General features: G+C 34.5%; 1 protein-coding gene across 1 annotated transcript in view; it reads right to left on the reverse strand.

Moving 5' to 3' along the window:
• Positions 1-27708, reverse strand: part of LOC114331071 (protein kinase C, brain isozyme) — a 662749-nt gene that overhangs the window by 12229 nt on the left and 622812 nt on the right. Inside the window, exons 10-12 of the mRNA XM_050661972.1 lie at positions 25699-25790; positions 1746-1947; positions 818-1006 (exon numbers count right to left, since the gene is read on the reverse strand). Of these exons, the coding sequence (XP_050517929.1) occupies positions 818-1006; positions 1746-1947; positions 25699-25790 (483 nt within the window). The remainder of the gene's footprint in view (positions 1-817; positions 1007-1745; positions 1948-25698; positions 25791-27708) is intronic.

The following is a 27708-nucleotide window of genomic DNA, read 5'->3' on the forward strand; positions in this document are numbered from 1 at the left end:
TTCCATCGGGCCTTTCCCAGAATGTGGCGTTCAGAAGTCTTTCGTCACTTGATCTTAGCACGTGACCCGCCCATCGTATTCTGTTTGCTTTAATGTACGTACTATGTTTTCATCTCCATATACTGTCTGGAGTTCATCATTGTGTCTTCTTCTCCATTCTCCTGTTGTCTCTTCTCTGCAAGGTCCGTAGATAGTCCGCAGTATTTTTTTTTTCCAGTACCAGTAATTTTGTCGTTTTCCGCTGATTCAGAGTCCATGTTTCGCTTCCATACGATATTGGGGGACGAATTATTGTCTTATATCCTCTTATTTTTGCTGGCCTTGAGACTATTTTTGATTTAAGTAGGGTCCTTAATGAGTAATATGCCCTGTTTTCTGCAATGATCCTGACTGCCACGTCCTTTTCATATTTATTTTCAGATGTTATGATCGCTCCCAGATACTTATATTCTTTGACGACTTCAAAATTGTATTCATTAATTGTTACGTTTTGTCTAACCCTTGGACTTGGGTTCTTCGTAACCACCATGTACTTGGTCTTGTCGTCGTTGACCTTAATACCAACTTCCTTGGCTCCGTTCTCGAATAGGGTGAAAACTTCTTTTGCATATCTGGTGGATTGTGCAATTGTGTCATAAAATAGGCAGGGTTGTTAATATTTGTTTCAGAGTTGTGACTGCATAGCTTCACTGAGGATGCATAGATGCTAAAATAGCTGTATGGAGATGGTGGTCCAACTCTGAATCAAATAAAAACAAAAGCTGCCTTTATCTTAATTATTATTCACTATTAAAAAAAAAATAACGAACAAACTTACTCCTTTACACACATCCTTTGCTTCTTTTGATAATCCCTTCGGATAGCTCACATTGTGATCTGTGATAGCAGCGAATAATTCCTCTTCATCTTCGCCATCAAACGGTGGTTGACCAATTAGCATTTCATACAAGAGCACACCATAAGCCCACCAATCGACCGATTTACCATATGGTTGATATAGGATGATCTAAAACGAAATTATTGTAATATTAGTAAAAGCCAATAAAAACCAAGAAAAACATGGGATGACGTGATTGGAGACACACTTAAGAAGAGAGGAAAAACGTGGACGGAAAAAAAGTGGGGAAAATTTGTACATGAGATTTCATTGTTCACTCGATGTTGAAATAAAGCAAAGATGGTATAAGTACTTTAGAAAGTTCCTAAAAGAAAACGAACTAAACAAAGAACAAAGGAAAGAAGAAAGATAGACGCCACTGAAATGTCCTGTTGGAGACGAATGCTACGAATTCCTTGGACCGACCATAGGACAAATAATTTAATTTTAAGAGAGCTAAAAGTTAGCCAACGACTCTCCAGTAAAGTTCATCTCCAACAATTAAAATACTTTGGACATGTTATGAGAGCAAACACATAAAACATGTAAAGACTCTTTATACAAGGAAAGGTGGAAGGTCGAAAATCACGAGGAAGTTCCCGAACAAGATGGATTGATCAAATTCCAGGAATATCAGGAATATGCAGAAGACCTCTGCATGAGTCAAAAGAAATGACCAGACACACATATCTTTGGAGACGGACAATACACGACATCACGGCGACCACTACACTCCAACCCCGGGGGGTCAGGATTGAAGAGAGAGAAACGAAGACACTGGATGATACACAGAGGTTTGGAAGGCTCTAGGAGAGGGGGGTTGATGGGGGTAACAAATTACATGAAAGTTATACAAAAGAATGTTTACCTCAGGCGCGATGTAGTCAGGTGTCCCGCAAAAAGTTTTAGTAGTTTTTTCACCATTGATACCTTCTTTACACATTCCAAAATCAGCGATTTTGATATGGCCATCTTGATCCAAGAGTACATTGTCGAGTTTCAAATCGCGGTAAATAATGCCACGAGAATGCAGGTAGAATAATCCTATTGCTATTTCCGCAGAATAGAATCTACAAAAAGAAAACAAGTCAATTGGTGTTAGAAATAATTTTAGATATAAAAAAATACAAAAACTGTATTTAGGTTAATTACTCAAGTATTATCTAAAACCTTAATATAAATTATTCTTAATTCTTAAATAATAATAGCCTTCCGTGGTCACGTGTCATCCTGACAAGTTTTTGATTGTGAAAATAAGCAGGTTGTATATAATATGAAAAAATGTTTGTCCGACAAATATGGTGGGCATTTTAATAAGTCCGACACGTAGAACATGTCAAATGATAGGAAATATGTTGGTAGTACAATGATATAGCAGTTTGATTTTTGCATGAGAGTTTAATGAAAGGGTCAGTGGCGTAGCGTAGTGGGGGCGGCCCTTCCCGGGCGGTACTTTTTAGGGGGCGGCAAAATTTAACAATAAATAATAAAAATATTTTGTAAATATTTGAACCATTTTATTCTTATCGCAACTACAAATTCGGACCGATTGAAAGGAACACGGAATTTTTCATTACATACTTATTTTGTGACGAATTCGGGGAATTCCTTTTCTTTGAATGATATTTTCTAGCGACTGGCAACAACGTCTATACTGACTTGTGCGAATTCCCCGTTTATGACTAAAAATCAGCACAACTTTTTTCGGCACTTTAGAACGTTGCTATTCTTTTTTTTTTTCTCATCGACACATCGTTGGGAAGTTCTGATAGCAGCTACAGGCAAAAGAAGGATTCAAGACACGCGGTGGAGAGCAAGAGGCGATGCCGTAAATGTGACATGGCATCATTACAAAGACATTCTCGTCACTTCGGAAAAACTGACAGAGGCAGTTCTTCAAAAAAACCAAACAAAGTTTGCGAGTGTTTGTACTTTTCTGCTCGAATCCCTAGCTCAGTGCTGAGAGAATCTACCATAACATAAAAAATGTTTATGCGAAAATTCTCGGATCCTTTTAAAACTTCAGAGTCAGTGTTGCCACATTCATCATGCGGTAAGGTTCTTTTCCTTTTTCTTTGTTGTTCTGATTTGTACTCAGTCAAACCAGACTTTTCTTTTGCTAAGGTTTCTAATCGCCAAAAATCATTTCTAAGCTCTACCAAAAAACCAGCCAACGACTGGTAATTTCCTTTTACTTTACTTAAAGTTGTAGTTTCGTACTGAAGCTTAGTACTGACTTTTTGGAATCGTTCTAAAACGATACTCCAAAATATGGACAAAAATGCTGTCTCTAGTGATTCAAGGTTTAATCTTACAGCAGATGCATAACTTCGGCATGAAGGTTTTTCATTCTCTATTAGTTTCACAATTTCTATAATTGCCGGCCAATTTTCTTTCAGAGCTCGACAGGCATCGTTTCTCACTGACCAAAGTGTTTTAGATAGGCTTTGAAGTACCACAGAGCATTTGTGGTTCAAATACAGCTCCCATCGATGTGTCGAACTTATGAAAAAATTGTACAGTTCTTGAAGTAGACCAGAAAAAGAAACAGCAACCACACATGAACTAACGGCCACAGATCCTACCAGATTTAAGGAATGAGCGGTACATGGGACATACTCAGCCTGAGGACAAACATAGTTTTTTTATTCTGGCTTGAACACCTGAGTATATCCCTGCCATATTACTGGCATTGTCATATGACTGACCACTGCATTTTGTGATATCCAAATCGAATTTATCAAAAACATCGATAATAGCATTTACTATCTCTTCAGCTTTGTGTCCCACGTTCGGCAAAAAATACAAAAAGCGTTCTACGGGTATGCCATCCTTAGTTATATACCTTAGTACCAACGTTAATTGGTCAATATAATATATGTCTGGAGTGGAATCTATCACAATCCCAACATATTTTGCTTCCTTAGTTTCATTTAATGTTTGTTTTCGAACATTTTCAACCATAACAAGGATCACTTCTTCATATGTTGACCTAGAAATGTATGAAGTTGTACCTGAACCTCTATCGCCATATACTTTCAAATGCTCTGCTAGAAAGGGGTCCAACTCGGATAAAAATTGGATTAAACCTAATATTTTTCTCTTATATTTTTTAAACTTTTAATGTGTGGTAAACTGTGCCAGCGTGTACTCGGAGATAGGCAATGCGAATAAATCCGCCCGTTCCGCGCCCCTAACAAATTTGGCGCTCTAGGCCAGTGCCTAGTCGGCCTAGTGGTAATATGCAGGTGCTTTACTAGTTTCTATGCAGTCATTTTCCTTTCTTTGTTTTTTGGGCCTGTGGCAACGGGTGCTAAATGAAGTGAATGATGCACAAAAATACAAACAAGGACACTTGACATAAGATTGTGCGCTCAAAAAGTAAATGCTTTGCAGATGATATTGACAGAGAAAAGAAAGGAATGGGCAAATGGCGCTGTAGGTTATGCAAAAATATGTGTAAAGAACTTGGAATTTAAATAAAACCTCGGAAGCGCATAACAAGAAAGCATATTTTCGATGACGGAAAAATGAGTTGAGACGAAAGATCTTTTCTTCGTTAGATAGAGTTATTGTAGAAATTCGTGAGCATTTTCAACAGCAACAGAATTTAACGGATAAGTTTGTTTATCGTAACACCGGCTATATTATTAGATCCAGACAACACTGAATGTAATCTAGACTACGCATCTGACGAAATTAACGAGCAGGGTTTCAACATGGAAAAACTCCGACTGCGGACTTTCGCTGCTGCTACAGGCAACGAAATTGATTAATGCAGACTCACGTGAATTATTTAAATTTATTGTTAAATTCAAGCTGGAAGATACTCTGCCCAATATTTTAATATTGTTCCGAATATTTTTCACAGTTTCTATTATAAGCAATGCCAGCTGAGAGAGGAGTTTTTCAAAATTGAAAATGATTAAAAATTATTTAACATTGACAATAAGTAGGTACTCTAAGACTACTAATTTGGCTATTTTGTCTATTGAGCAAGAGGTGTGTGATGCGATAGACATTGATGGTGCAATAAAAGACTTTGCTCTTAAAAAATGTAGACGTATAAATTTTTAATTGAAGACGGAAGTTTTGTTTTTAATTCTAACAAATACTCATATTACTTTTCAACAAAAATAAAAATATAACATTATGGTATCGTTCTAGTTCTAATTAAAAATTGATTTTATATAATTTTGTCGATCGTCAAGGTGTACCTAATCTTAAGTGATAGGTACCTACCTAAGTTATATCAATGTATCTAAATGATTAAAGTAAAAGAATTTTTGCATTAATAAACGTGATTGTAAAACTTAGATAAACTTTTTTATTTAAAATCCAACCTGTGTAATGCAAAATAATGATGACTGTTCTCGCCGAAAAGTTCTCTATAATTGATGTATGTTATGTTATACAATAAATTAAAATACCTAAACACAGTATAGGAGGAATTCCTCCTATACTGTGACCTAAATAAGAGGGCGGCAAAATTGTCTTCCGCCCCGGGCGGCCGACACTCACGCTACGCCACTGGAAAGGGTGACAAATTAATTGGAAGTTCTGTCCGACAAAATACATGAGACGTTTTCGTAGTCTGACTTTCGAAAGCTGTAACCTGTTCCACAATTAAAACTTTCCCTGTTCCATTGTTCCCATACACCAAAGTTTGTCCGACTAGGTACCGTTAAGCAATTAAGAAATTTTCAGCTTGCTATCATTAAACTTTTTTTGGTACGCGGGATCCATGCCTTATAGGTCGGATCAAAGAAAAAAATAGATTAAAGCTTTGTTTAATAACAAAGTACGTCATAGTGTTGTCTAATTTTTTGTAAAATGGAATATTTAAAATAGGCATAAATACTTTTACGTAGATAGTATATAATAACAAGTTAAAAGTAAAAAGTCACCTAATGACATCACAAATGGGGCAAGGAAACTTATTGAAAGTTCGGTCGAATTAATGCGTTAAATTAAATTAAAAGTTTAAGTTTATGGAAATATAAGACTCAGGTGGCAGAGTACGTTCATTCAAAACTATTTCAATGTTACTTAATTTGGCTTTACTAATTTCAAATTAATTTCAACCTAAAATAGGTAAATTCTAAATAAACACTCTAATGAATAAATAAAAGTGGACATTGAAATAGTTTAGAATATTTCTAATGAATAACATTTAATGAACAACTTCTGCCATCTGAGTCTTATATTTCTATAAACTTAAACTTTTAATGTAGTTTAATGCGGTATTTCAACTAAAGTTTCCTTACTAAATTTCCCGACCCCATTTGTGATGCCATAAGGTGAGTTTTTACTTCTAAATTTTTGTTATTACATTCTCTGATTTGGTTGCTTTCGCTTAGGTACTTGGCTTCACCGGCGTTCTTACCGGACATATAGTACCTACTTATTTATTATTATGTATTTAAGTACACATTTATTTATTATATATTATAGTTATACTGCCTAAGATATCTGGGAGTGAACATTTTAAGAGAATATTAAAACATTGTCCTACCATTGGTCTTCATAAGGGTGACTTACATCAATTGCCACTTTTTTTTAAAGTTTCTTGTCAAATTCAATAGTAATGCTAAGAAATTATTCCCATTGTCGTATGTATGTATTGTTGTGATCTTACTTTTGAAATCTAATGATGTTCTCAGATGTAATTTATCTTAATTAATTAATCAATAATTATCTCATTAATCAAACAGATCAAATACCAATATAGTGTCAATCTCAGGGCTAAATTATAATATCAATTACTTACTTTCGTGGCTTCAAAGTATTTCTCAGTGGGTTCCTAATCGGGATAGATAAAAGAGAGTAAAATAATACACACATACGGATTTCAATTAGAAATTATAAAAATCGTTTATTTTATCTACATGGCAATAACTGCTTAATATTTCTACTATCTTATCTTTCTATCTTTATTCAATACAACAACTACAAAAATAGGGATCTTATTTCTTTTTGTCTCCAAATTTTTATTTATTAATACTGAACTCTTAGGATTTATCAGTAACAAATTGATCGAGGTTTGATTAAAATTTTTTAATAGTGATTGTCTAGCTCAATTTTCAATGTGGTATTTAATACACAATCCATACATTCATGTCATAACAAAATAGACTGACCTTTACTGATGATTTGACAATGTCTTCACACAAAACACGTTTCCTATTGGCTTGGGTTGCGATCCAACGACTCGTCCAAGTCTTCCAGTAATGCCTCTGCTCCTTTGAAAACTACGCCTCGTACAGCACTCGTTCCTGCCTTCTCCTGATGCCGTGTTCCACTTTTTTTAAACACTTCAACAAACCGGGATACTCTAGACTCAAAGAGTTATATACTATCTCGACTCGGCCTATCACTCGTTCCACGATATCTTACTTTTAATTTTTTTAAAGACAAAACTAACCAACCCGGCGTTTCACTTTTGTGTACACTCTTCTTGAAAACTGGACTTCGCCTCTGGATCGCTCAAAACACACTGACTCTCATTGCTCATTCATTCTCCTCCTTCCAAATACCCCTTCCAGCATTCAAAAATCAACCAATCCAAAGCAACTTTCAATTATCCGTATTTACCAACACAAACTTTCCTTTTTCTAAATATCTTAATGGATTTCAAGAAAAAATAATATTCCCCATTTCAATTTTACTTTCCACATTAATCCTCTTTACAAATTTAATAACCTATTATCTTATTTACTAGAATATGAGTTATCGGTGGTTATTGACAAACCTTTCCACGAACACTTTCTTTTTAAACATCACTCTAATTGTTTACTTGAGTCGTATTGTTCCTGGGGTTCGTAAACACTTCTCCGAAACACTTTCTTAAAAACTACCTATACAAAATTTGTTTTATACAGGGTGTTCCAAATTTACATGCCCGCGGTCGAGAAAAACGAAAACCTTTATTTTTATTTGAATTTTAAATATAACTATAGACTTTTATTTCTTATGTCACATAGGAATATAACAGTATGTATCTGCTCTTAGAGTTCCATGTTCCATGTCAGTCACTTTCCCTTCCAAAAAGGAAGGAATCTTCGGTATATTCTGCCCGTCGTCGGTGTAAACCCGTTCGTACCCTTAGAACATGCCGAAGATTACATGGATGAGCGCGGTGTAGGTCGCGATCGCGATCGAAGTTTACATCGATGACGGGCAGAACATACCGAAGATACCTTGCTTTCAGTGTTCTTTGCGGTTTCCATATAACCAAAACTTGTCGCAACCTGACTACAACAAGAAAAGAATAAACACACCAGCCGTATCTCCGGTGAATGTCACGTGGTTTAACCCTAACAACACAAAACATTCCAGGAATGTACTATCAAAGTTCTATTAATGTTTGAATATACTGGACATTCAAGGAACATTCGGTGAATATCTGATTAAGTTATTCGTGGAATGTTACCACAAGACATTCTATGAACATACTACCAATGTCCTATATTTTAAGAGAGGCCATTTACTATTCAATTTGCATTCATTTTCAAATTTGCTGCGCGTGTATATGTATTTAGGCAATCCAAACCACGTGACTTCTGGTTCTGGTTGGCATGGCATACAGGTTACAGAGGTTATGTTTGTAATATCATTTCATTTCATCATTTCACTGTTTATCGTCATATTTTGGATTCATTTGGATTTCGTTTGCTGTATTTTGTGAACTTTATAAACTTTACCACACTGCAAAGTGATTATTTAAGGAAATTATTATTGGAGACACCAGATGTTTGGAGAAAGGTAGGGCAAACAATTTTTATCAATTTTCATTTTTCTCTGATATTTATCAATATTGATGAATTTTGCAAGCAATAACATTATTTCTTTTATTGTTTTAGATATTTATTGAAGCTGAAAATAATTGGGGATTTAGATCCATATACAATTCAGTCAGAATTGGATTTTACCATAACGTGCATTCCACCAAATTACTATTATACATATTATAGATGAAAGCATACAAAAGCCTTCAGGCACATAAATATTTTACAGCTGGATTTGTTTTTAAAGTTGGAGTAAAGTTGGAAGTCACAAGCAACAACTTCGTAAGTACCTACAAGAATATTGAGGAAATCCAGCTCCTGGATACTACTGGGCAAACTAGAAGATTGAAGAGGACAAAGCCTTTTGAACTAGTTTGAGTGATAGTGAAAAGCAGAGCATAATGCTTGTGTGCATGTGTATGTTAGAATAGAGCGGTTAGAAAAGCAGAGCATAGTGCTTGTGTGCCTGTTAGATTAGATAAGAGACGCTATGGGTAAGCTCTTCATTTTAAGGAACAGTAGTAATTTAGGTTAAATTAAAATTGCTCATTGGTCAGAATTATGACCAGATTGTAATTCTAATGAACAATTCAATACAATGAATCGTCATCGTAGTGATGATTATGGAAAAAAATATATGACAAGATTTTGTGCAATAAAAATGTTTATATTTATCAAGGATGTATTATTTGGTATGGCTACATATACAGTCGGAAAAATGAAAGAATACCCATGAATGAACATATAAAACACTCTGTATTTTCCTGTCACCGTATCACAAAGAAAATTGTCCAGTGCAAGTAACAATAATTATTACATGTACTTGTGCTGACCAATTTTTTGTGTGACACGGTGACAGGAAAATACAGCGTGTTTTATATGTTCGTTCATGGGTATTTTTTCATTTTTCCTATTGTACTTCTGGTATATCGTCGGTGATGTGACAATACCTCCTATCTGCTTTTTCATGAATTTTGTAGGAAATGAAAAACTTGTTTGGTCCACCTCGTGTTTTCATATATTTTTTTGATTTGTTTTGTAGTAAATTCAACTATTTGTTTACTACAAAACAAGTCAAAACTTATGTATGAAAACAGGAGGTGACCGTAAAAAATGTTTTTCGTCTCCTGCAAAACTCATGAAAAAACATATAGGAGGTATTGTCACATCACTGACGATATATTTCAGAGAATGTCTAAAAAATATCATTTGAATGTCCCAAGAACGTTCATGGAATGTTTCAACAAGACATTCAGTCTAAATAATATACTGTGAATGTTCAAAGAACATTCGTAGACATTTATGGAATGTTCCAACAAGACATTCAAGGAATGTTTAAAATGCTGACACAGCATTTTCCTGGGACTTTCCAGGGACGTTGGTGTGCTTTTGGGGACATTCCAGGAATGTTTTCAATGTCCTGTGTGTACCTTCTAGGAACATTCCTGGAATGTTTTGTGTTATTAGGGAAGAACCACCAATAAACCTTAATGTAAAATAATCTATTTTTTTTATTATCGACATCACTGTAAACCGCGATAATAGGTCGCGAGGGTTAACGGGTGACACATCCTCGGTATGTGCGATCTCATAAGAAAATGAAGGTTTGTTTTGACATCGATGTAGCGACCGCGATCGCGACCTACACCCAAAGATATACACGGTAGATTAGGCTAGTCATATGCCACTCAATGCATCGTGGTGTAACGCCGACCTAGGATTGAGTGGTCTAGCCATCTTTGTCGGTCACATCCGCGGGGTCGCTTGGTTAAAAGAGATAGATAGACCACCGATCGACTGTTTCCATGCTGTTTCCACGTTACGCTTTTTTGGTGAGTATGCCGTGTCTACCCTTGACATGTCTCTGCCTACACCGCGCACATCCATGTATCTTCGGCATGTTCGTACCCTAACGCTACCTGATGCGTACATATGGGGATGCTAAAGAGGGCATACAGTAGTTTTGCCGCATACGGTACTTACATGAAAACAGGTCAAACAACACGATATATTTCGACAACGGATAACAGCGGACTAGTTTGACTTACGAGCGTACTGTATACCGGATTGGGAAGGGAGGAATAGTCGGCATCGCAACTCAACTCTTCTTTTAAACGAATAATATATAATTATTTTAAAAATTTCTGAAACTGCGGCAAATTGCTGAGCCTGCGTGTAATGATAATAAACGTGTTAAAATAACCGTTTTTATTGTTATAAATTAACGTTTTTTATTAGGTTTGTTCTAGCAAACAGTCAAACTAGTTAGAAACCGTCAGCAAACAGTTGGTCAGTGAGAGAACATAATGCAGCCACCAGTGCTATCCCCTCTACTAGAGCTGGTTCACTATTCGCTGATGGTTTCAAACCGTTTGAAACTGATGCTAGAACAAACCTATTATTAATGTTTACTTCCTCCCCATTAAAAACCACTATACACTGGCAAAGTTAAAAAACATACAAAATGCAAGCGTTCAGATTTTTTTTGACCAAGGGTAATACAGGGTGTTTCATTAGGAAATGAACATAATGTGTTAACTGTAGAAAAAGGACACTTGGGTGGTCTCAAAAATACGATACTTAATGGGTCTTACTCCATTAACAACAAAGATACTGGATGTTTTATCTATTTTGCCATCAATGTATATTATTTATTTTATATTTTACACGTAAATATTATTTAAGGTGTACAATAGATTAATTTATTTACAATTGTAAAAAATCCAGGTCCGGATTAAAAAACCAACACCCTGTACATTAAATATTTTTAAAATAGATTTTTCAGTTGAAAAGAGGGTGAAAAACTAAATTTAGTGGTATATTTTGAATTTCCGGCAAAATGATTTTTCTGGTAAAATTTTGAATTTGAATTCTGAAATTATGTGAATTGCGAGAGCTTAAGTAGAAAAAAATTTAAATACAGCCTACAACTTGTCAACCGCATTGTATATTTAGTTTATATTTAACACGCGAATATTCTTTTAGGTGTCCAATCAATTAATTTATTTATAATTATAAAACATCCAGGTCCGGATTAAAAAATATTGTATAAATGTTCCGACCCAAAAAACACCCTGTATATTAATTTTTTTTAGTAGATTTTGCATCTGAGAAGAGGATGAAAAACTAAATTTAGTGGTATACATTGAATTTTCGGCAAAATTACTTTTCTTGTAAAATTTTGAATTTAAAGTCTGAAATTATGTGAATCGCGAAGCTCAAATTAAAAAAATAAAATATGACTTAATTTTAATTATTACCATTATTTAATCAATCTAACTTGGTAAAATATTAACATTTTGACACACAACAATAATTATTGATGGTGGTAATTTTAAATAAGTACTTTAGTTTTGAGTAGTTATTATGCTGCAAATTTTCGCTGTTTACCAATTCAGATTAAAAAAATGGTATTAATTAAAATTAAGTCGCATTTTAATTTTTTCTACTTAGAGCTCTCGCCATAATTTCAAAATTCAAATTGAAAATTTTACCAGAAAAATCATTTTGCCGAAAATTCAAAATATACCACTAAATTAAGTTTTTCATCCCTTTTCAAATGCAAAATCCATTTTAAAAAAATTTAATATACAGGGTGTTTTTTTGGGTCGGAATATTTTTACAATATTTTTTAATCTGGACTTGGATTTTTTATAATTGTAAATAAATTAATTGATTGAAAACCTAAAAGAATATTCGCGTGTTAAATATAAAATAAATATACAGTGCAGTTAACAAGTTGTAAGTTTTATTTAAATTTTTTTCTACTTAGAGCTCTCGCAATTAACATAATTTCAGAAATCAAATTCAAAATTTGAGCAGAAAAATCGTTTGGCCGAAAATTTAAAGTATACCACTAAATTTAGTTTTCCATGCTCTTCTCAACTGAAAAATCCATTTTAATAAAATTTATGTACAGGGTGTTGTTTTTGGGTCAGAATATTTTTCCAATATTTTTTAATCCGGACCTGGATTTTTTACAATTATAAATAAATTAATTTTTATACACCTTAAAGGATATATGCGTGCCAAATATAAAATAAATATACAGTATGGTTAAAAAGTTATGAACCAAATAAGAAGATGGCAAAATAGATAAAACACCCAGCATCTTTGTTATTAATGGAGTAAGACCCATTAATTATGGCATTTTTGAGACCACCTAAGTGTCCTCTTTCTACAGTTAACGTATGTTACTTTCTCAATGAAACACCCTGTATAAATCATAACGTATTTTTAAAAAATCACAACTCATGGGGCTTACTGGATAAACTGTTTCGATATATCGACTTAAAATAAACCCTTAACGGGTTTTCCAGAAAATTTTCTTCCAGTTACACTAATCCCTCTTAATGTCAAATTCTTGGCGAAGGAGAACGAAACATTCCTAAAGTTAGACAACCAGAAATTATGAAATTAAATATTAAATAGTGGTTTGTCTGACTTCACGGAACTTTTTGCTTTCCTCTGGAGGCCTTAAGCGCTTAAACTTTTAACGCCAAAATTAAAGTTTTATGTAATTAATGTCCCGTAAAAATAACTGAAGTTAGACGTTGTAATTGCGACATGTTGTTCCCTGGGGGTTGTAGCTTAATTTTACATTCTGTTAATCTGTTAAATAGGGAGATTTAGAACGGCAAGGTGGACTACAAGAATAATATTAATACTGTTTTTTTTTATCTCAGTACAAAATTTCATTTTTTTAACTAATCACGAGTATTTCGGGCGCAAAGTAGGGGAGAGTTGGACAAAACCGGGTACCAGTCCAAGAACCGTCTGTATCTTGTGCTATGTTAGTAGTCCGTTCTTTAACGGTAAAATATTGCAAAACCTCTAAATTTTAAAGAACCGCTTGGATTGACATGAAATTCGGCATACACATAGCTAACAAGTCAAAGAAAAAAAGTGATATTGTGCCGATATGTGGTTTTGCCCTGGGGGTGGTTTTCACCCCCTCTTGGAGGTGAAAAAATATTCGTCCAAAGAAAGTCAGGAAATCAATAAACTGGCTAATTTTAAGTAACTTTTGTTCTATAGAGTATTTTCACTAAGTCAATACTTTTCGAGTTATTTGGCAGTGAATATGTTCATTTTTTCAACAAAATAACCACGCTTTTAGACGGCTTTTCGCAAATAATTCAAATAGTAAGTATTTTGTCGAAAAAACATTCTTAGTAAAAATATAGCCTGTAAAAAAATTAAAAAAATTGTGTATATATCACGTCTCTACACCTAGTAGAAGCAGAGTTATAGCTAATAAAAAATAGGTTCATATTCGTCAAATTCCAAATGGAATACTTTAACGTGAAATAACCAAAAATGAAGCACATTTCTGGGAAAACTTATTACAACTTATTTAAAGTGTTTAAAAAAAGCTTCATTTTTGTTTTATAAAAAAAAATTCTAGCATCAAAATTAAACAAGTTACGCTCAAAATAAAGTTAGTCCCTTTTGGTTTTGGTAAAAAAATCGAGAAAATCACCCCCTAATTAGTATCTTAAATGAACTTAATCGTTACGACTTCACAAGTTTCTTGACTCGTGTATATATTATTTATATGAGCTGTAAGTTTCATCGGTTCAAATTCCTTATTATTGAAAATGCTGTAGTTAAAATGGGTTGAACGAGTCACTGATCACGAATGTATGCAAATTTAGAAACACCAAATCTCAATCAATTTTGGTCTAACAGAAAAACAAAAAAATACATGATATTCAGAAAAGCAAATCTGACTTTTTTTGTTTTTCGAGATTTTTGGTATCTCTAACAATTTTTAAGTTATTTTGAAAAAAAGCATATTTTTCAAAATTTAAATTTTTGAAAATTTTATTTTGAAACCAAATTTTTTCAAAAATAAGCACTTTAAATCGATGAAACTTACAGATCATATAAACACAACATAAGTAAAATAATTTGTGGAGCGGTAACGATTAATTTCATTTAAGTTGCTAATTAGGGGGTGGTCTTCCCGATTTTTTTTTTCAAAAACAAAAGGGACCAACTTTATTTTGAGCGTAACTTGCTTAAATTTAAAGATATAAACTTTTTGTAAAAACAGCAATAAAGCTTTTTTAAACACTTTAAAAAAGTTATAACGAGTTTTTCCCAAAAAGTGCTTAATTTTTTGGATATTTTACGTCGAAATGAATATGAATCTATTTTTCATTGGCTATAACTCTGGTTCTACGAGATCCAGAGACCTAACGTGTACACCATTTTTTTTACTTTTTTATAGGCAATATTTCTGCTTAGAAAGTTTTTTCGACAAAGTACTTACTTTTTGAGTTATTTGCGAAAAACCGTCTAAAAATGTGATTATTTTGTTGAAAAATTAACATATTCACTCGCAAATAACTCGAAAAGTGTTGACTTGGCGAAAAAGCTCTATAGAACAAAAGTTACTTAAAATTAGTCAGTTTACCCATTTCCGGATTTATTTTGGACATATATTTTTTCACCCCCAAGAGGGGGTGAAAGTCACCCCCAGGGCAAAAGCACACATCGGCACAATATCACTTTTTTTCTTTGACATGTAAGCTATACGTATGCCAAATTTCATGTCAATCCAAGCGGTTCTTTAAAATTTAGAGCAAAAACCGTGAAAGAATGGACTAGAGTAGCAAATGCTTGCTGCAGGTTGAAATATTCTCAAATGACTTAAGTTTGATATGCCAATGTCAATTTTTATAAATATTCTTAAATTTTTATTTTTTTTATTTTTGTCAAAATATTGCAAAATACCCGGTTTTTGTCCAACCGGTATGATAAAACCGGGTAGTAACTTAATTACCATGTATACAGACTAATGGGCAGAAAATAAAATATTTATTGAAAGTATGTGAAAAAAAATCGAAAATCTATGAACATAAGTCACAAATAAAAACTTCATCTACATCATTATAGTCACTACAGGTTTCATGAGCCCGTTTGGTTCAAGACACACATTTCATCCAGCCTTCCTTCGACTTAAAATTTGAAAATAGTGTAATATAGACACGTATCGTTATTATTATCATCTTTCTTCAAACTGTCACAATCTGCAATCGGTAATTTCGGAACCAATTTTCTTTTTGGTGCAGCCATTTTTACCACGTTTTTGTCCAGTTCATTTAGTTTTAATTTTTTTACGACTGGAGTTTTTTTAAATTTTCCTACCAGCTTTTTTACTAGCTTGTTCAACAGAAGAAGCCTATTGTACTTAAAAATTAACTGAAAGCAAAAAAAACACTGCAGAAACTGGAAGTAACAACAGGTCTGATTAAATCGGGTACCCGGTTTTGTCGATTTTCGGACTACCCGGTTTTGTCAAACTCGTAAACAAGACGTTAAATATTATTTAAATTTTTAAGTTATGAAATAATATTCAAAATTTTTGGCCAAATTAAAGGTAACGTACTAGGTTACATGTATGAAATTTTAAAATGTCCGTTAATTATTCAATAGAGGAGAAAGCAACTATAAACTTACATTAAAAATCGAGTTTGCTGCATCAAAAAACAGGTGAGGTCTTACTGCTACGGCAGATATTGCTCAAATGAAGTAGAAATGAATACACGCGACTGTTGGTGGTAAAGGGACACTAATTTTAAAATTGTCTGATAGATAGCAGCAGACAGTTTATTAAGGGCTAGAAGAATTAAGGGGTACCCGGTTTTATCAACCTACCCGGTTTTGTCCAACTCTCCCCTAAACAGCAGAAATTATGTTAAAGGCAGCTTATGTTTCAATTCGGTTCAGAGGTGAGGCACCATCCCCATACATATTACCTTTCTGTCTCTCCAGACGTCTTCAGTGGGACTACACAAACACCTCTGAATCCAGACGAAACCAAGCTGCCTATTTAAGCAGAATTATAAAAATAATTCTGCATATCGGACTCTGTAGCGGTAGAGACATCTATTTAAGAGAAATGAGAAGTCCCAGATCTAAATAATAAATCTGAAACTTCTCGTGAAACTACTTTCTGGTAACATCCTTAATCTCTGCCTTTTACTATTTATAAGGCAATGAGACGACGAATAAAGAAGACAAAAGGGACTCTACAATATGCAGTCACACTCCGTCTATTCGCCTAGGAAAATTCCAACGAAAGTTGATTCAGTGTACTCAAAATATGAGCAAAATGAAAAATTAAAAACAGCTTATGTTTCAATTCGGTTCAGAGGTGATGTACCATCCCCATACGTAAGTTTCTGTCTTTCCAGACGTCTTCAGTGGGGCTACATGAATACCTCTGAATCGAAACGAAGCCAAGCTGCCTATTTAAGTAGAACTATGAAATTTTTTTTATTTAAACAATATTAATACACCTAGGCTTGACTATGCTTGAACTTGAACGATACTGTCAAAATACGTTCCGTATTAAAATATAAAAATTTAGTGTAACAAAGTGAAAAATAAACTAATAGCGGCTTCCCACTGGTCTGCGATTTTACGGATCATCACGCACAGCCGACGAGCACGGACCACCACGCACCGCAGACAGAGGTCTTCCCATGGTCTGCGATTCTACGGATCATCACGAACAGCCGACCACCGCGGATTCTAACGCACCGCGGACAGAGGTCTTCCCATGGTCCGCGGTCCGCGACAGTCTGTGCTTTTGATTGAGATTATATATGTGACTCATTTAATTTTGGCATTGATTACATTGCGTTTGTCAAGTTTCTTATCTCTTTCAATGTTTTCGTTTAGAATATGGTGTGAAATGTGTAGTATGCACATTCCATGTAAATCAATAATTACACACATAATGTATTTTATTTTTAACAAAATGTGTTAAATTATTAACTTGTAAAAAAATCGTTGCTCAAAAACAAATTTTGGACCAACTTTGGATATGCTTTATAATAGTCAGGGAGGTAGTGTAAAATTTGACCGGAGCATTTTAGCATGGGTGTTTTTCTTTATTGAGTTAGGTGTTCCGTTAAAAAATGGTGTGTCAGCCAGCCCAAAACCGGGGCTTTTAGGCAAAACAAGATAAAATATGAAACTAGATGGCAAAACCCTACAACTATATGTCAAATATTTATCTCCGTGGCTTACTTACATCCATCATTGCCTAAAATACCTAGCTCCTGGCTTTCACCCAGGCAAGCCGGGTTCGATTCCCCACGTTGGAAGTTTTTTTCTTTTTAAAATTGACATTTTGATTTGAAAAATAATTATTTTTATAATACCATGTTTTTGATGTTCTTTAGTTTGTATGTCCTTTATAAAATCGTAAACTATGCATTTGATCATAATAGGATGACCTCAAGCAAAGTTGTTGTACGTGAATCCGGGAAGGTTTCTGAGTGAATACGAACAACCTAAGTAATAATTATTTGCGCAAACAGCACAAAAAACTATTGTTTATTAGAAAAAAGGTTGTTTAGGGTTGCATGTATCTTTTGATTATACATCATATAAAATTAAGAAAAAACAGTTTGTCCAAAAAAATAAAAGAGTGTGGTGTGGGGGGGGGGCAACCCCCTATACACTTAGATTAGTCGTACCAACTCAGCAACCTTCAGTCATGCACAACAACTTTGTTTAACCCAGCATTGGTCGCTATATGAGATTTTCGCCATGATATCATAAAAAGGCCACTCAGGCTTGTAAACGTCATCAGCACCACTACCAATTCCCATTGATTCTTTAACTTTTGTTTTTTGCCTTCTATAGGTCGACAGTAGAGGTCCATAGAGGGGTAAGACAGGGTTGTGTACTGTCACCGCTACTGTTTAACGTGTACAGTGAAGCCATATTTCAGGAAGCGATAGCGGAACTAAGTGATGGAATCTCTATAAACGGAAGAATAGTAAATAACATAAGATTCGCTGATGACACCGTTATAATGGCAGACACCCTGGAGCCGCTACAAGAATTGTTAAATATAATTAACGATTATTGCATTCGATATGGACTCAAAATAAACAAGAAAAAACTAAATTTATGATTGTCTCAAAAACACAACATGGAAATGAAAGGTTAATACTAGAGCAAACCCAAATAGAAAAAGTAAAGACATACAAATATCTGGGAACCTGGGTTGATGACAAAAATGACCAAAGCAAAGAAATTAAAGTCCGAATTGAAACTGCAAGGCAAGCATTTATAAAAATGAAGACACTGCTTTCAAACAAAGACCTTCAGTTGCCTCTCAGATTGAGGGCTCTAAGATCCTACATATTTTCTATATTACTATACGGAATGGAAGCTTGGACATTGAAAAGGCAACAAATAAGGAAAATAGAAGCGTTAGAAATGTGGTGTTACAGAAGAATGTTGAAAATTCAGTGGGATCAAAGGATTACCAATGTTGAAGTGCTACGACGTTTAAATAAGGAGTTAGAAATTATGAACAGTATAAAAACAAGAAAACTAGAATATTTGGGTCACACTACCAGAGGAGAGAAATATGAGCTGCTGAGAGTTATTATGCAAGGAAGGATCCAAGGAAGAAGAAGCATAGGAAAAAGACGCATCTCCTGGCTGAGGAACCTTAGAGAATGGTTTAACTGTAGTTCATTACAACTGTTCAGAGCAGCAGCCAACAAAGTGACCATAGCCATTATGATACCCAACCTCCGCTAGGAGATGAAACTTTAAGAAGAAGGTCGACATTAAATTGTCCCTCTTCTTTTTTAAATCTTTTATCGAAACAGTGCCATCCTTTAATTGGCTTTTGATGCGGCTCCATGCATCGTATGTATCGTTCCTATTTTTATGGTCTGGTGCCGCCGAATTCCACAAAGTGGGTTCATTTTGTTACAGATTTAAAAAATCAAAAATTAATTCGTTGGTCCATTCCATTTTTTAGCAAAAAAAAATTCTAATAACAACTCAACACACTTTAGCAACACTAAATACAACTGCTGGTGTCAGCAAATGAACAATTTATTTAACTTACCAATCAATGCCTTGTCGTCCGTTAAAACAGTGACGCGAAAAAATATCAGTGAAATGCTGATTGGCATTTTCACTAAAAGAAATAAAGTAGGTATACCTATGTAAACATGCTACATTAGTAGAAAAGTAAACTGGCCATAAGTGGATTTCGTTTACCTACTTGTGGCCAGCAGGTTGGCCATAAGTAGGTAAATAGTGATTTTTCGGTTTCCACTTATGGCCTCCGCCATTTTTTCAAATTTCATACTATTAATTATAATGAAAAATAAATAATATCAAATAAAAAGGGTCTATTTACCTTATCTAGCACTTCCAGTGCAGAAAAAATATCATATAGGTAGTATTGTATTGAAAAGGATGATTTCAGATATGTTTCTTATGAAAATTTGTTACTTAGCTTGGCACGTGCAACACACTACCACTCAAACATCAACAATAAAATAAACTGATCAGTTAGGTAGGTTTTTGTCACTGTTCCTACTTTCTATAGAATTATTTGACGTTTTAGCAGCTTCAAGGTTATTGGTTGATGGACGCCATGCTTATTATCTTACAAACCACAGCGATATGGCCATAGGCGGGATAGTGGCCATAAGTGGTGCCTCTGCCCTACATATTATGTATGTTATTTTTATCAAAATGTGTTAAATTATCAATTTATAAAAAAACTGGCGTCTAACGTGTTAAAAAATCTTGACAGCGTCCACACGGGCCATTAACGCACCTTTGATCTGTACCGACTTTCGACGGATCACCACAGACGTGTCTGTGCTATCACAGACGACCACTTCCCATGGTGCGTAGTGCGAGCTGGTCCGCGTCTGTCGGCGATATTGCCGATCTTGAGAAGCCGTAGTTACTACGGACTAGTACGGACCAGCACAGACGCGTCTTTGCTACCACGGACGATACGCTTCCCACAGTGCGTGGCGCGAGCGGGTCCGTGTCCGTCCGCAATATTGCCGATCGTGGGAAGCCGCTATAATACAAACAAACTATAGTGAATTTAGACAGACGACAATGCTCCCGATAAAAATAGTTCGTCAAAATTCAGCAGAAACTAGTGAGTAAGCATTGCAAAAAGCATAATAATCTCTCAAATAATTAATAAACAACAGACAAAAATATTCCGATAAGAGGTGAAGTTCCGTCGAAAATAAAAGCGACGTTGCCGGCTATTGAAAAATTTCTGCAATAAAGCCGAATCATTAATACGAAAACCTATATCTGAGTAAAACTCCAAAGTGCTGAGAAGGGTTGACGCTCCGCCAAGTCGATTGGGCTGACCCCCTTACCGCGGTACAATGGAGCAGATATTAGAAAAATTAGAGAGAATGGATGAAAGAAATGTAAGAATCGAAAGCAAAATAGATAAAATGCAAGTAGACCTGGATAAATTAAATAAAGAAAACGAGCAGTCGAAAGCAGATAACCAAGCAATGAGAACTAAAATCACGGAACAAGAAGTTAGAATCGAATTACTGGAAAGACAAGCCAGAAGAAAAAACGTAATAATACAGGGGGTCGAAGAAAACCAAACAGAAATCGAACAAGAGATGATAAATAAGATAAAGGGGATAATGGAAAAAATCGACGTACAAACAAACCTAGATGAAGAACTGGTAGAGATGAGAAGAATAGGTAGACAAGGTGATCCCCAAAATGTACCCAGACCCATCTTATTAGAAATGAAAAAGGAAGCTACGAGAATGGAACTTCTGAAGGCTGCTAAAAACCTAAGAGGAACTAAAATATATATATCAATGAGGACTTCCCGAAAAAAATACTACAAGAAAGGAAGCATCTTCTCCAGCACATGAAAATGGTACGCCAGGAAGGACACACAGCCGCACTAAAATACAACAAATTATGGATAAATGGTGAACTGTTCTCACTGGAGCAACTAGAAGGCATGGATGTAAATTACTGGAAGAAACCTGAAGAGAAGAAGAGTAACGCTAGGACAATAAACGACAGATCCCGCCTATCTGATGATATAGATCCACGCGGAAAATTAATAAAAATGACGTCAAAAAACTAACAGAACATATAACAAAAGACGGCGACAGTATAACGGAGTTGGCAATGAATACGGACATGAAAATATTTTGTCAGAAAAGACGCAAAAACAAAACAAAACAAAATAAAATAAAAGACAAAAACAGGAAAATAAGAATAGGAACGTGGAACATCAAAACACTTCTAAGACCAGGCAAAATGGAAGAGTTGGCAAAAGAAATGACAAAATACAGGATGGGAATACTAGCGCTACAGGAAATAAGGTGGGCAGGAGAAGGGATGATCGATAGAAGAAACCACACAATGTACTACGCAGGAGAAAGCAAACAGGGTCGCAATGGAACCGCCTTTCTAGTTAGTAATAGCGTAAGAGACAAGATTATTAACTTTAAAGCCGTTGATGGAAGAATATCATATATAAGAATGAAAAATAAACAAGCAAATTTAGGGATTATACATTGAGAGAATTGTGGCAACTGCGGTAACCGGTGTTAGTTGAAGCTTTTGTTCGAGTACGAGTTTTTGGTGCAATAGAGCTGTTAGAACGAATAGAATGAGTGAATTTTTAAGCAAGGCTGTCCATAAATAAATCGAAAACAAAGTTTATGATTAATGAGTTAATAATTTTACTTTAATTTTTAAAATATTTATTTTTAAACACTAATTTTAAAACTAAACAGTTTTCGAATTCCCTTAGGCCAAAAATATTTAGCTATTACATTGTAATATTTTGACGTTTATTTGTGTCAGAGTTGTCAATTTTGAGGTTAATGCCCCTAAATGCTAACAACCATATTGTCATCGAGAGAGCTTAGTTGCCACAATTGTCTCAATATAATAGAATGTATGTATTTATGTATCTAAATATGTACAATGTGTGTTCCCTATGTCCAGCTGAACGATTTACGTACTGTACACCTACAGAGAATGCTTCCGAAGAAGAAAAGGATGAATTCTATGAGAAACTTGAAGAATTGTACGAAGAAATACCAAAGAACGACATACTAATCCTGTTAGGAGACTTTAACGCAAAGATAGGGAAAGAAGGCACGAACAGAGAAATCGCAGGAAAAGAAACAATCCATCAAAATACGAACAACAATGGCAGGAGAATATGTAATCTAGCAGCAGCAACCAATACTTTTATTATTAGCACCCAATTCAAGCACAAAAAAGAGCACAAAGTAACGTGGCTAATACCTGGAACGACAGACGGAAACCAAGTAGACCACATCCTAATTTCAAAAAAATGGAGAACAATTGTACAGAATGTGAGGTCCTACAGGGGAGCTAATGCTGATTCGGATCACATTTTGGTGATAGGCGACATGAAATTGAAGATACTTAAAGACAAAAACGATAGAAAGGAAAGAAAGAGGTGGAATAGGTCAAAACTAAACACAGATAATGCAAACAGAAAATTCTGCACTAAGTTGGAAGAAAAACTACTAGTCCTAAAACCATCGGACATAGATGAAACATGGGAAGACATAAAAGATAGTATTTTAACAGCAGCAGAGGAGACGATAAGACTAATGAAAGACAATAAAAGAAAAGATTGGTACGATGAAGAATGCGAGCAAGCTAGTAAAGGCAATGACCAAGCAAGACACAGGTGGTTGGCCACAGGGAAACAAGAAGATCTCCTACACTATAAAGAGAAAAAGAAAGAGTCAGACAAATGTTGCAGAACTAAAAAGAAGAAATGGATTGAAGACTTACTGCTGGAACTCGAAGCTAATAGTAACGATAATGCAAGACTATATAAACACATAAAAGCAGAGAATAAGAAAAAGATACCAGCAAATATTGGAAAAAAGGAATGGGAAACACACTATAGAGAATTGTTCAAAAAGAAAGGCGATGCTGAAAATGCAGAAAATGAAGAACAAACAGAAAATAGGAATGAAGAACAATCAAAGCCTCCCTCATATAACGAAGCATTGGCGACCATAAACAGATTAAAGACAAGGAAAGCAGCAGGACCAGACGACATTATAAATGAGTTCTTCAAGAAAGGGGGAGAGGAACTAGCCCACAGAATCCACAAGCTGATAGAACGAATATGGGAAGAAGAACGCATGCCGAACGACTGGAATTGCGGTCTGATAACACCAATTTCTAAAAAAGGTGACAAGACGAAATGCACTAACTACAGGGGAATCACGCTATTAAATACAATGTATAAAATATTAACTAATTTGATCAGACAAAGAATAGAAAAAGAAACGAGAACAAAAATAGCTGAATGCCAACATGGATTCAGAGAAGGTAAGTAAACAATAGATGCAATACACATTGTAACGAAAATCGTCGAAAAAAGTGACGAGCATGGAATAGATCTACATATACTGTTTATTGACTACAAGCAAGCCTTTGACAGTGTAATAAGGGAGGAGCTAATTAATGATATGAAGCAACTAGGCATTCAAGAAAAACTAGTAAGTCTCACGAAAATGACGATGAAGGAATCCAAAGCACGAATCTTAACAAGGGAAGGCCCGTCAGATGAAGTACAAATGGAGGTAGGTGTCAGACAGGGAGACTCCCTATCAACAACATTATTTAACATTGCCATAGAGGGTGCAGTAAGAGCAGCCAAAATTAGGGGAACAATTATCGAATCTTCAGCCCAACTGATAGCGTATGCAGACGATATTGCACTGGTTACTAAAGATTTAAAAACCATGCAGAATATAATATTAATACTAGATACAGAAGCAAAGAAGACAGGGCTAGTAATAAACCAAAGCAAAACGAAATACCTCAAGTGCTCAAGAGAGAATACGAACATCGAGAAAGAAATTAAGCTTGGAGCATATACATTTGAAAGAGTACACCGTTTCAAATATTTGGGAGTGATGGTGAATGGCAGAAATGATAGAACGGATGAAATAAATGAACGCATCCTACTGGGTAATATAACCTATTGGAACTACCAAAAATTCTTGAAAGAAAAACACATTAGTAAGACAACCAAATTAAAAATTTACAAGACTGCACTCAGGCCAGTGATCACCTATGGTGCAGAGACGATGTGCCTAACACAAAAAGATGAAATGAGATTAGAAATCTTAGAGAGAAAGATAATTCGACGAATAATGGGACCGGTGAGGATAAGTGTAGGCGAATTTAGAAGATTAACAAATGAAGAAATTAAAGAAGTCATCCACGGTGAAGACATAATCAAGTTCGTGAAGGCGCAGAGGCTCAGGTGGCTGGGACACACAGAAAGAGCTAACCCAGACTCTACGCTAAAGCGAATAACTGGCTGGAGACCAACAACAAAGAGACCAAAGGGAAGACCCAAAACAAGATGGAGAGATCAAATCTTAGGAGACATAAAGAAGCTGAGAATCTACAATTGAAAGGAGCGTTGTAAGGACCGGAAAGAATGGAGGAAAATTGTAGGCAAAGCCAAGTCACACACGCTGCTATAATAATAAAAGACAACAGCGGACTGATTCTCCGCAACAAATGAATCAGAGAGCCCAAAAGGGCGGCAAACACTCCGCCAGGAGTGAATAAGCCATGATGATGAATGAAATACACCTAATCTACAAGATTAATCAGTATTTTGTCTTTAACCTAATTTGCCTAAAAATGTTTGTAAACTAGATGTCACCTGGTCCATCCTAGCTTTTTTTTACATGAAATGCCCACGTCTTTGTTGTGGCTACAATACAATGCACAACACTAACTAAGCCCGGCACAACTTCACACATTACACGAGATCGAACGGTTTACTAATCGACGAAACTGAAGCCTATTTTGAAGGCAAAGATAAATCGTTTTACAAGGGCGGCATCGAAAATTTAGAAAAGGGTTGGTATCAATGTATCACCGCTAAAGGAATATATTTTGATGAATAATGAATAATTTTTGGAAAAAAAAAATGTTTTACTAGTTAAGCCCGGGGTTTATTGACCGACGGGTTATGTGAAAATTTCCTTATAAATTTTCTAACTGGTTCTTCCATGATATCTATCATGTTCTAATAAATTATTTTCCAAGAACGTAAAGTAATTTATAAGTAGATATTCTGCAAAAGCACTTAATTTAGCTTTTTATGAAGAGAAAAATGTGATGTAATTTAACACTTTAATCAAAACATTAACTTACACGGCAACTGGTTCTTTGAACTTCCCACACTGTTGTATCTGAAACATTAAATCTCCACCATTTACGTACTCCATGACGAAATACAAACGATCCTGCAACATAAGAAGACAAGGAGCTGTTATTAAACACATCATTCACGAAAATAGGACAGTTTATTGTGTTTTACTATCAATGGAAATCGTGTCAGCATCAGTTTTACTACGGAACTCTTGTATTGTAATTTTTAGAGGAAAAATTACAAAGAGTGTCTTATTTAAAGCATTAATAATATGCATAATGGCAACGAAAAATCTAAAGAGCCGGAGAGCTAAAATATTTCTTACGCTGTTATTACTATAATGTATATGGATATACATTTTTTCTGCGTAACTTGGAACCATATGGGAAACTTTTTTAATATCAACTTTACGAAAAAAAGTCATTCTTTATAAAGTGATCTGCATAGTCTAAAACCTAAGACGCAATCATAAGATATCAAATATTATCAACAGTATACGAGGTATGTTAAAAAAATCAATTTCGCTCAAGAATAAAGTGCCTTTATATTTCACAATATCGAAAATTGATATTGAGAAAAGTTGTTTGTAATTAAAAATTATGTTGTAATCTGCATTTACACTCCTATAGTTAAAAAAAAATGTTTGAAAATTTTCCTCAAATCACGGACACCCAATATCATTTTTAATTATGATAGCTCTGTTATTATTAATTTTACGAAAAAAAGTTATTCTTTACAAAAAGTTTTGCATAGTCTGACAACCAAGATACAATTATAAAATATTAAATTTTGTCAATTTTATACAAGATATTTAAAAAAATATGAATTTCGCTGAAGAGTAAAGTACCTTTATTTTTCACAATATTGAAATTTGGTATTATCAAAAGTTGTTCAGAATTAAAAACTGTTTCGACACCCGACTTGGGCGTCGAAACGTTAATAAAATCATTTTTAGGTAAAATTGTGGCTTATTTCCCATTTGAATATACTTGATTATAAAAATGCCACAAGAAAATAGCTTCAGAACAACATTAAAAACTATGTTTCAATATGCAATTGCATCCTTCTAGTTGAAATATTGTGAACTATAAAGATATTTTACTCTTGAGTGAAATTCATATTTTTTGACATACCTCGTATAAAATTGAAAAAAAAAAGATATGTTATGATAGCATCTAGTTTTTGACTTTTTTCGTAAAATTAATAATAACGGAGTTATCATAAATAAAAATGTTGGGTATCCGTAATTTGAGGAAAATTTTCAAAATTTTTTTTGCAATTAGAAGAGTGTAAATGCATATTATAATGCATATTATAATGCATAACATGATTTTTAATTACAAACAACTTTTCTTAATAACAATTTTCGATATTGTGAAATATAAAGTCACTTTACTCTTGAGAGAAATTCATATTTTTGGACATACCTCGTATATTATCGATAAAATTTGATATCTGATGATTGCGTCTTAGGTTTTAGACGACGCAGAGCACTTTATGAAGAATAACTTTTTTTCGTAAAATTTATATTAAAAAAGTTTCCCATATGGTTCCAAGTTAGGCAGACACACTGTATATGTTACCGGCCAAACCAGATTTCAGGACAAACTAGTTTGGTCTAGGCCATTCTAAAAAAAACTATTTTTTAAAAAACCATTCATTTTAAACCCGTCCAACTTTTTGAACATAGAAATATGAATAGGTTTGTTCTAGCATCAGTTTCAAAGGGTTTAAAACCATCAGCGAATAGTCGACCAGCGCGAGTAGAGGGGATAGCACTGGTGACTGTATTATGTTCTCTCACTGACCAACTGTTTGCTGACGGTTTCTGACTAGTTTGACTGTTTGCTAAAACAAACCTAATATAATAAAAGGTACTGCAGAAGGAAAACGATGCATTTAAATTCTGGTGGATGAGGGGATAAATATACTTCTCATTTTTTCTTAAAATACATTAGTCATCAATATTTTTTTCCAGCATATCTCGTTTAGGTTGAATGTAATCGACATTT

Source organism: Diabrotica virgifera, chromosome 9, assembly GCF_917563875.1.
Source record: "Diabrotica virgifera virgifera chromosome 9, PGI_DIABVI_V3a".
Taxonomy (NCBI): Eukaryota; Metazoa; Arthropoda; class Insecta; order Coleoptera; family Chrysomelidae; genus Diabrotica; species Diabrotica virgifera.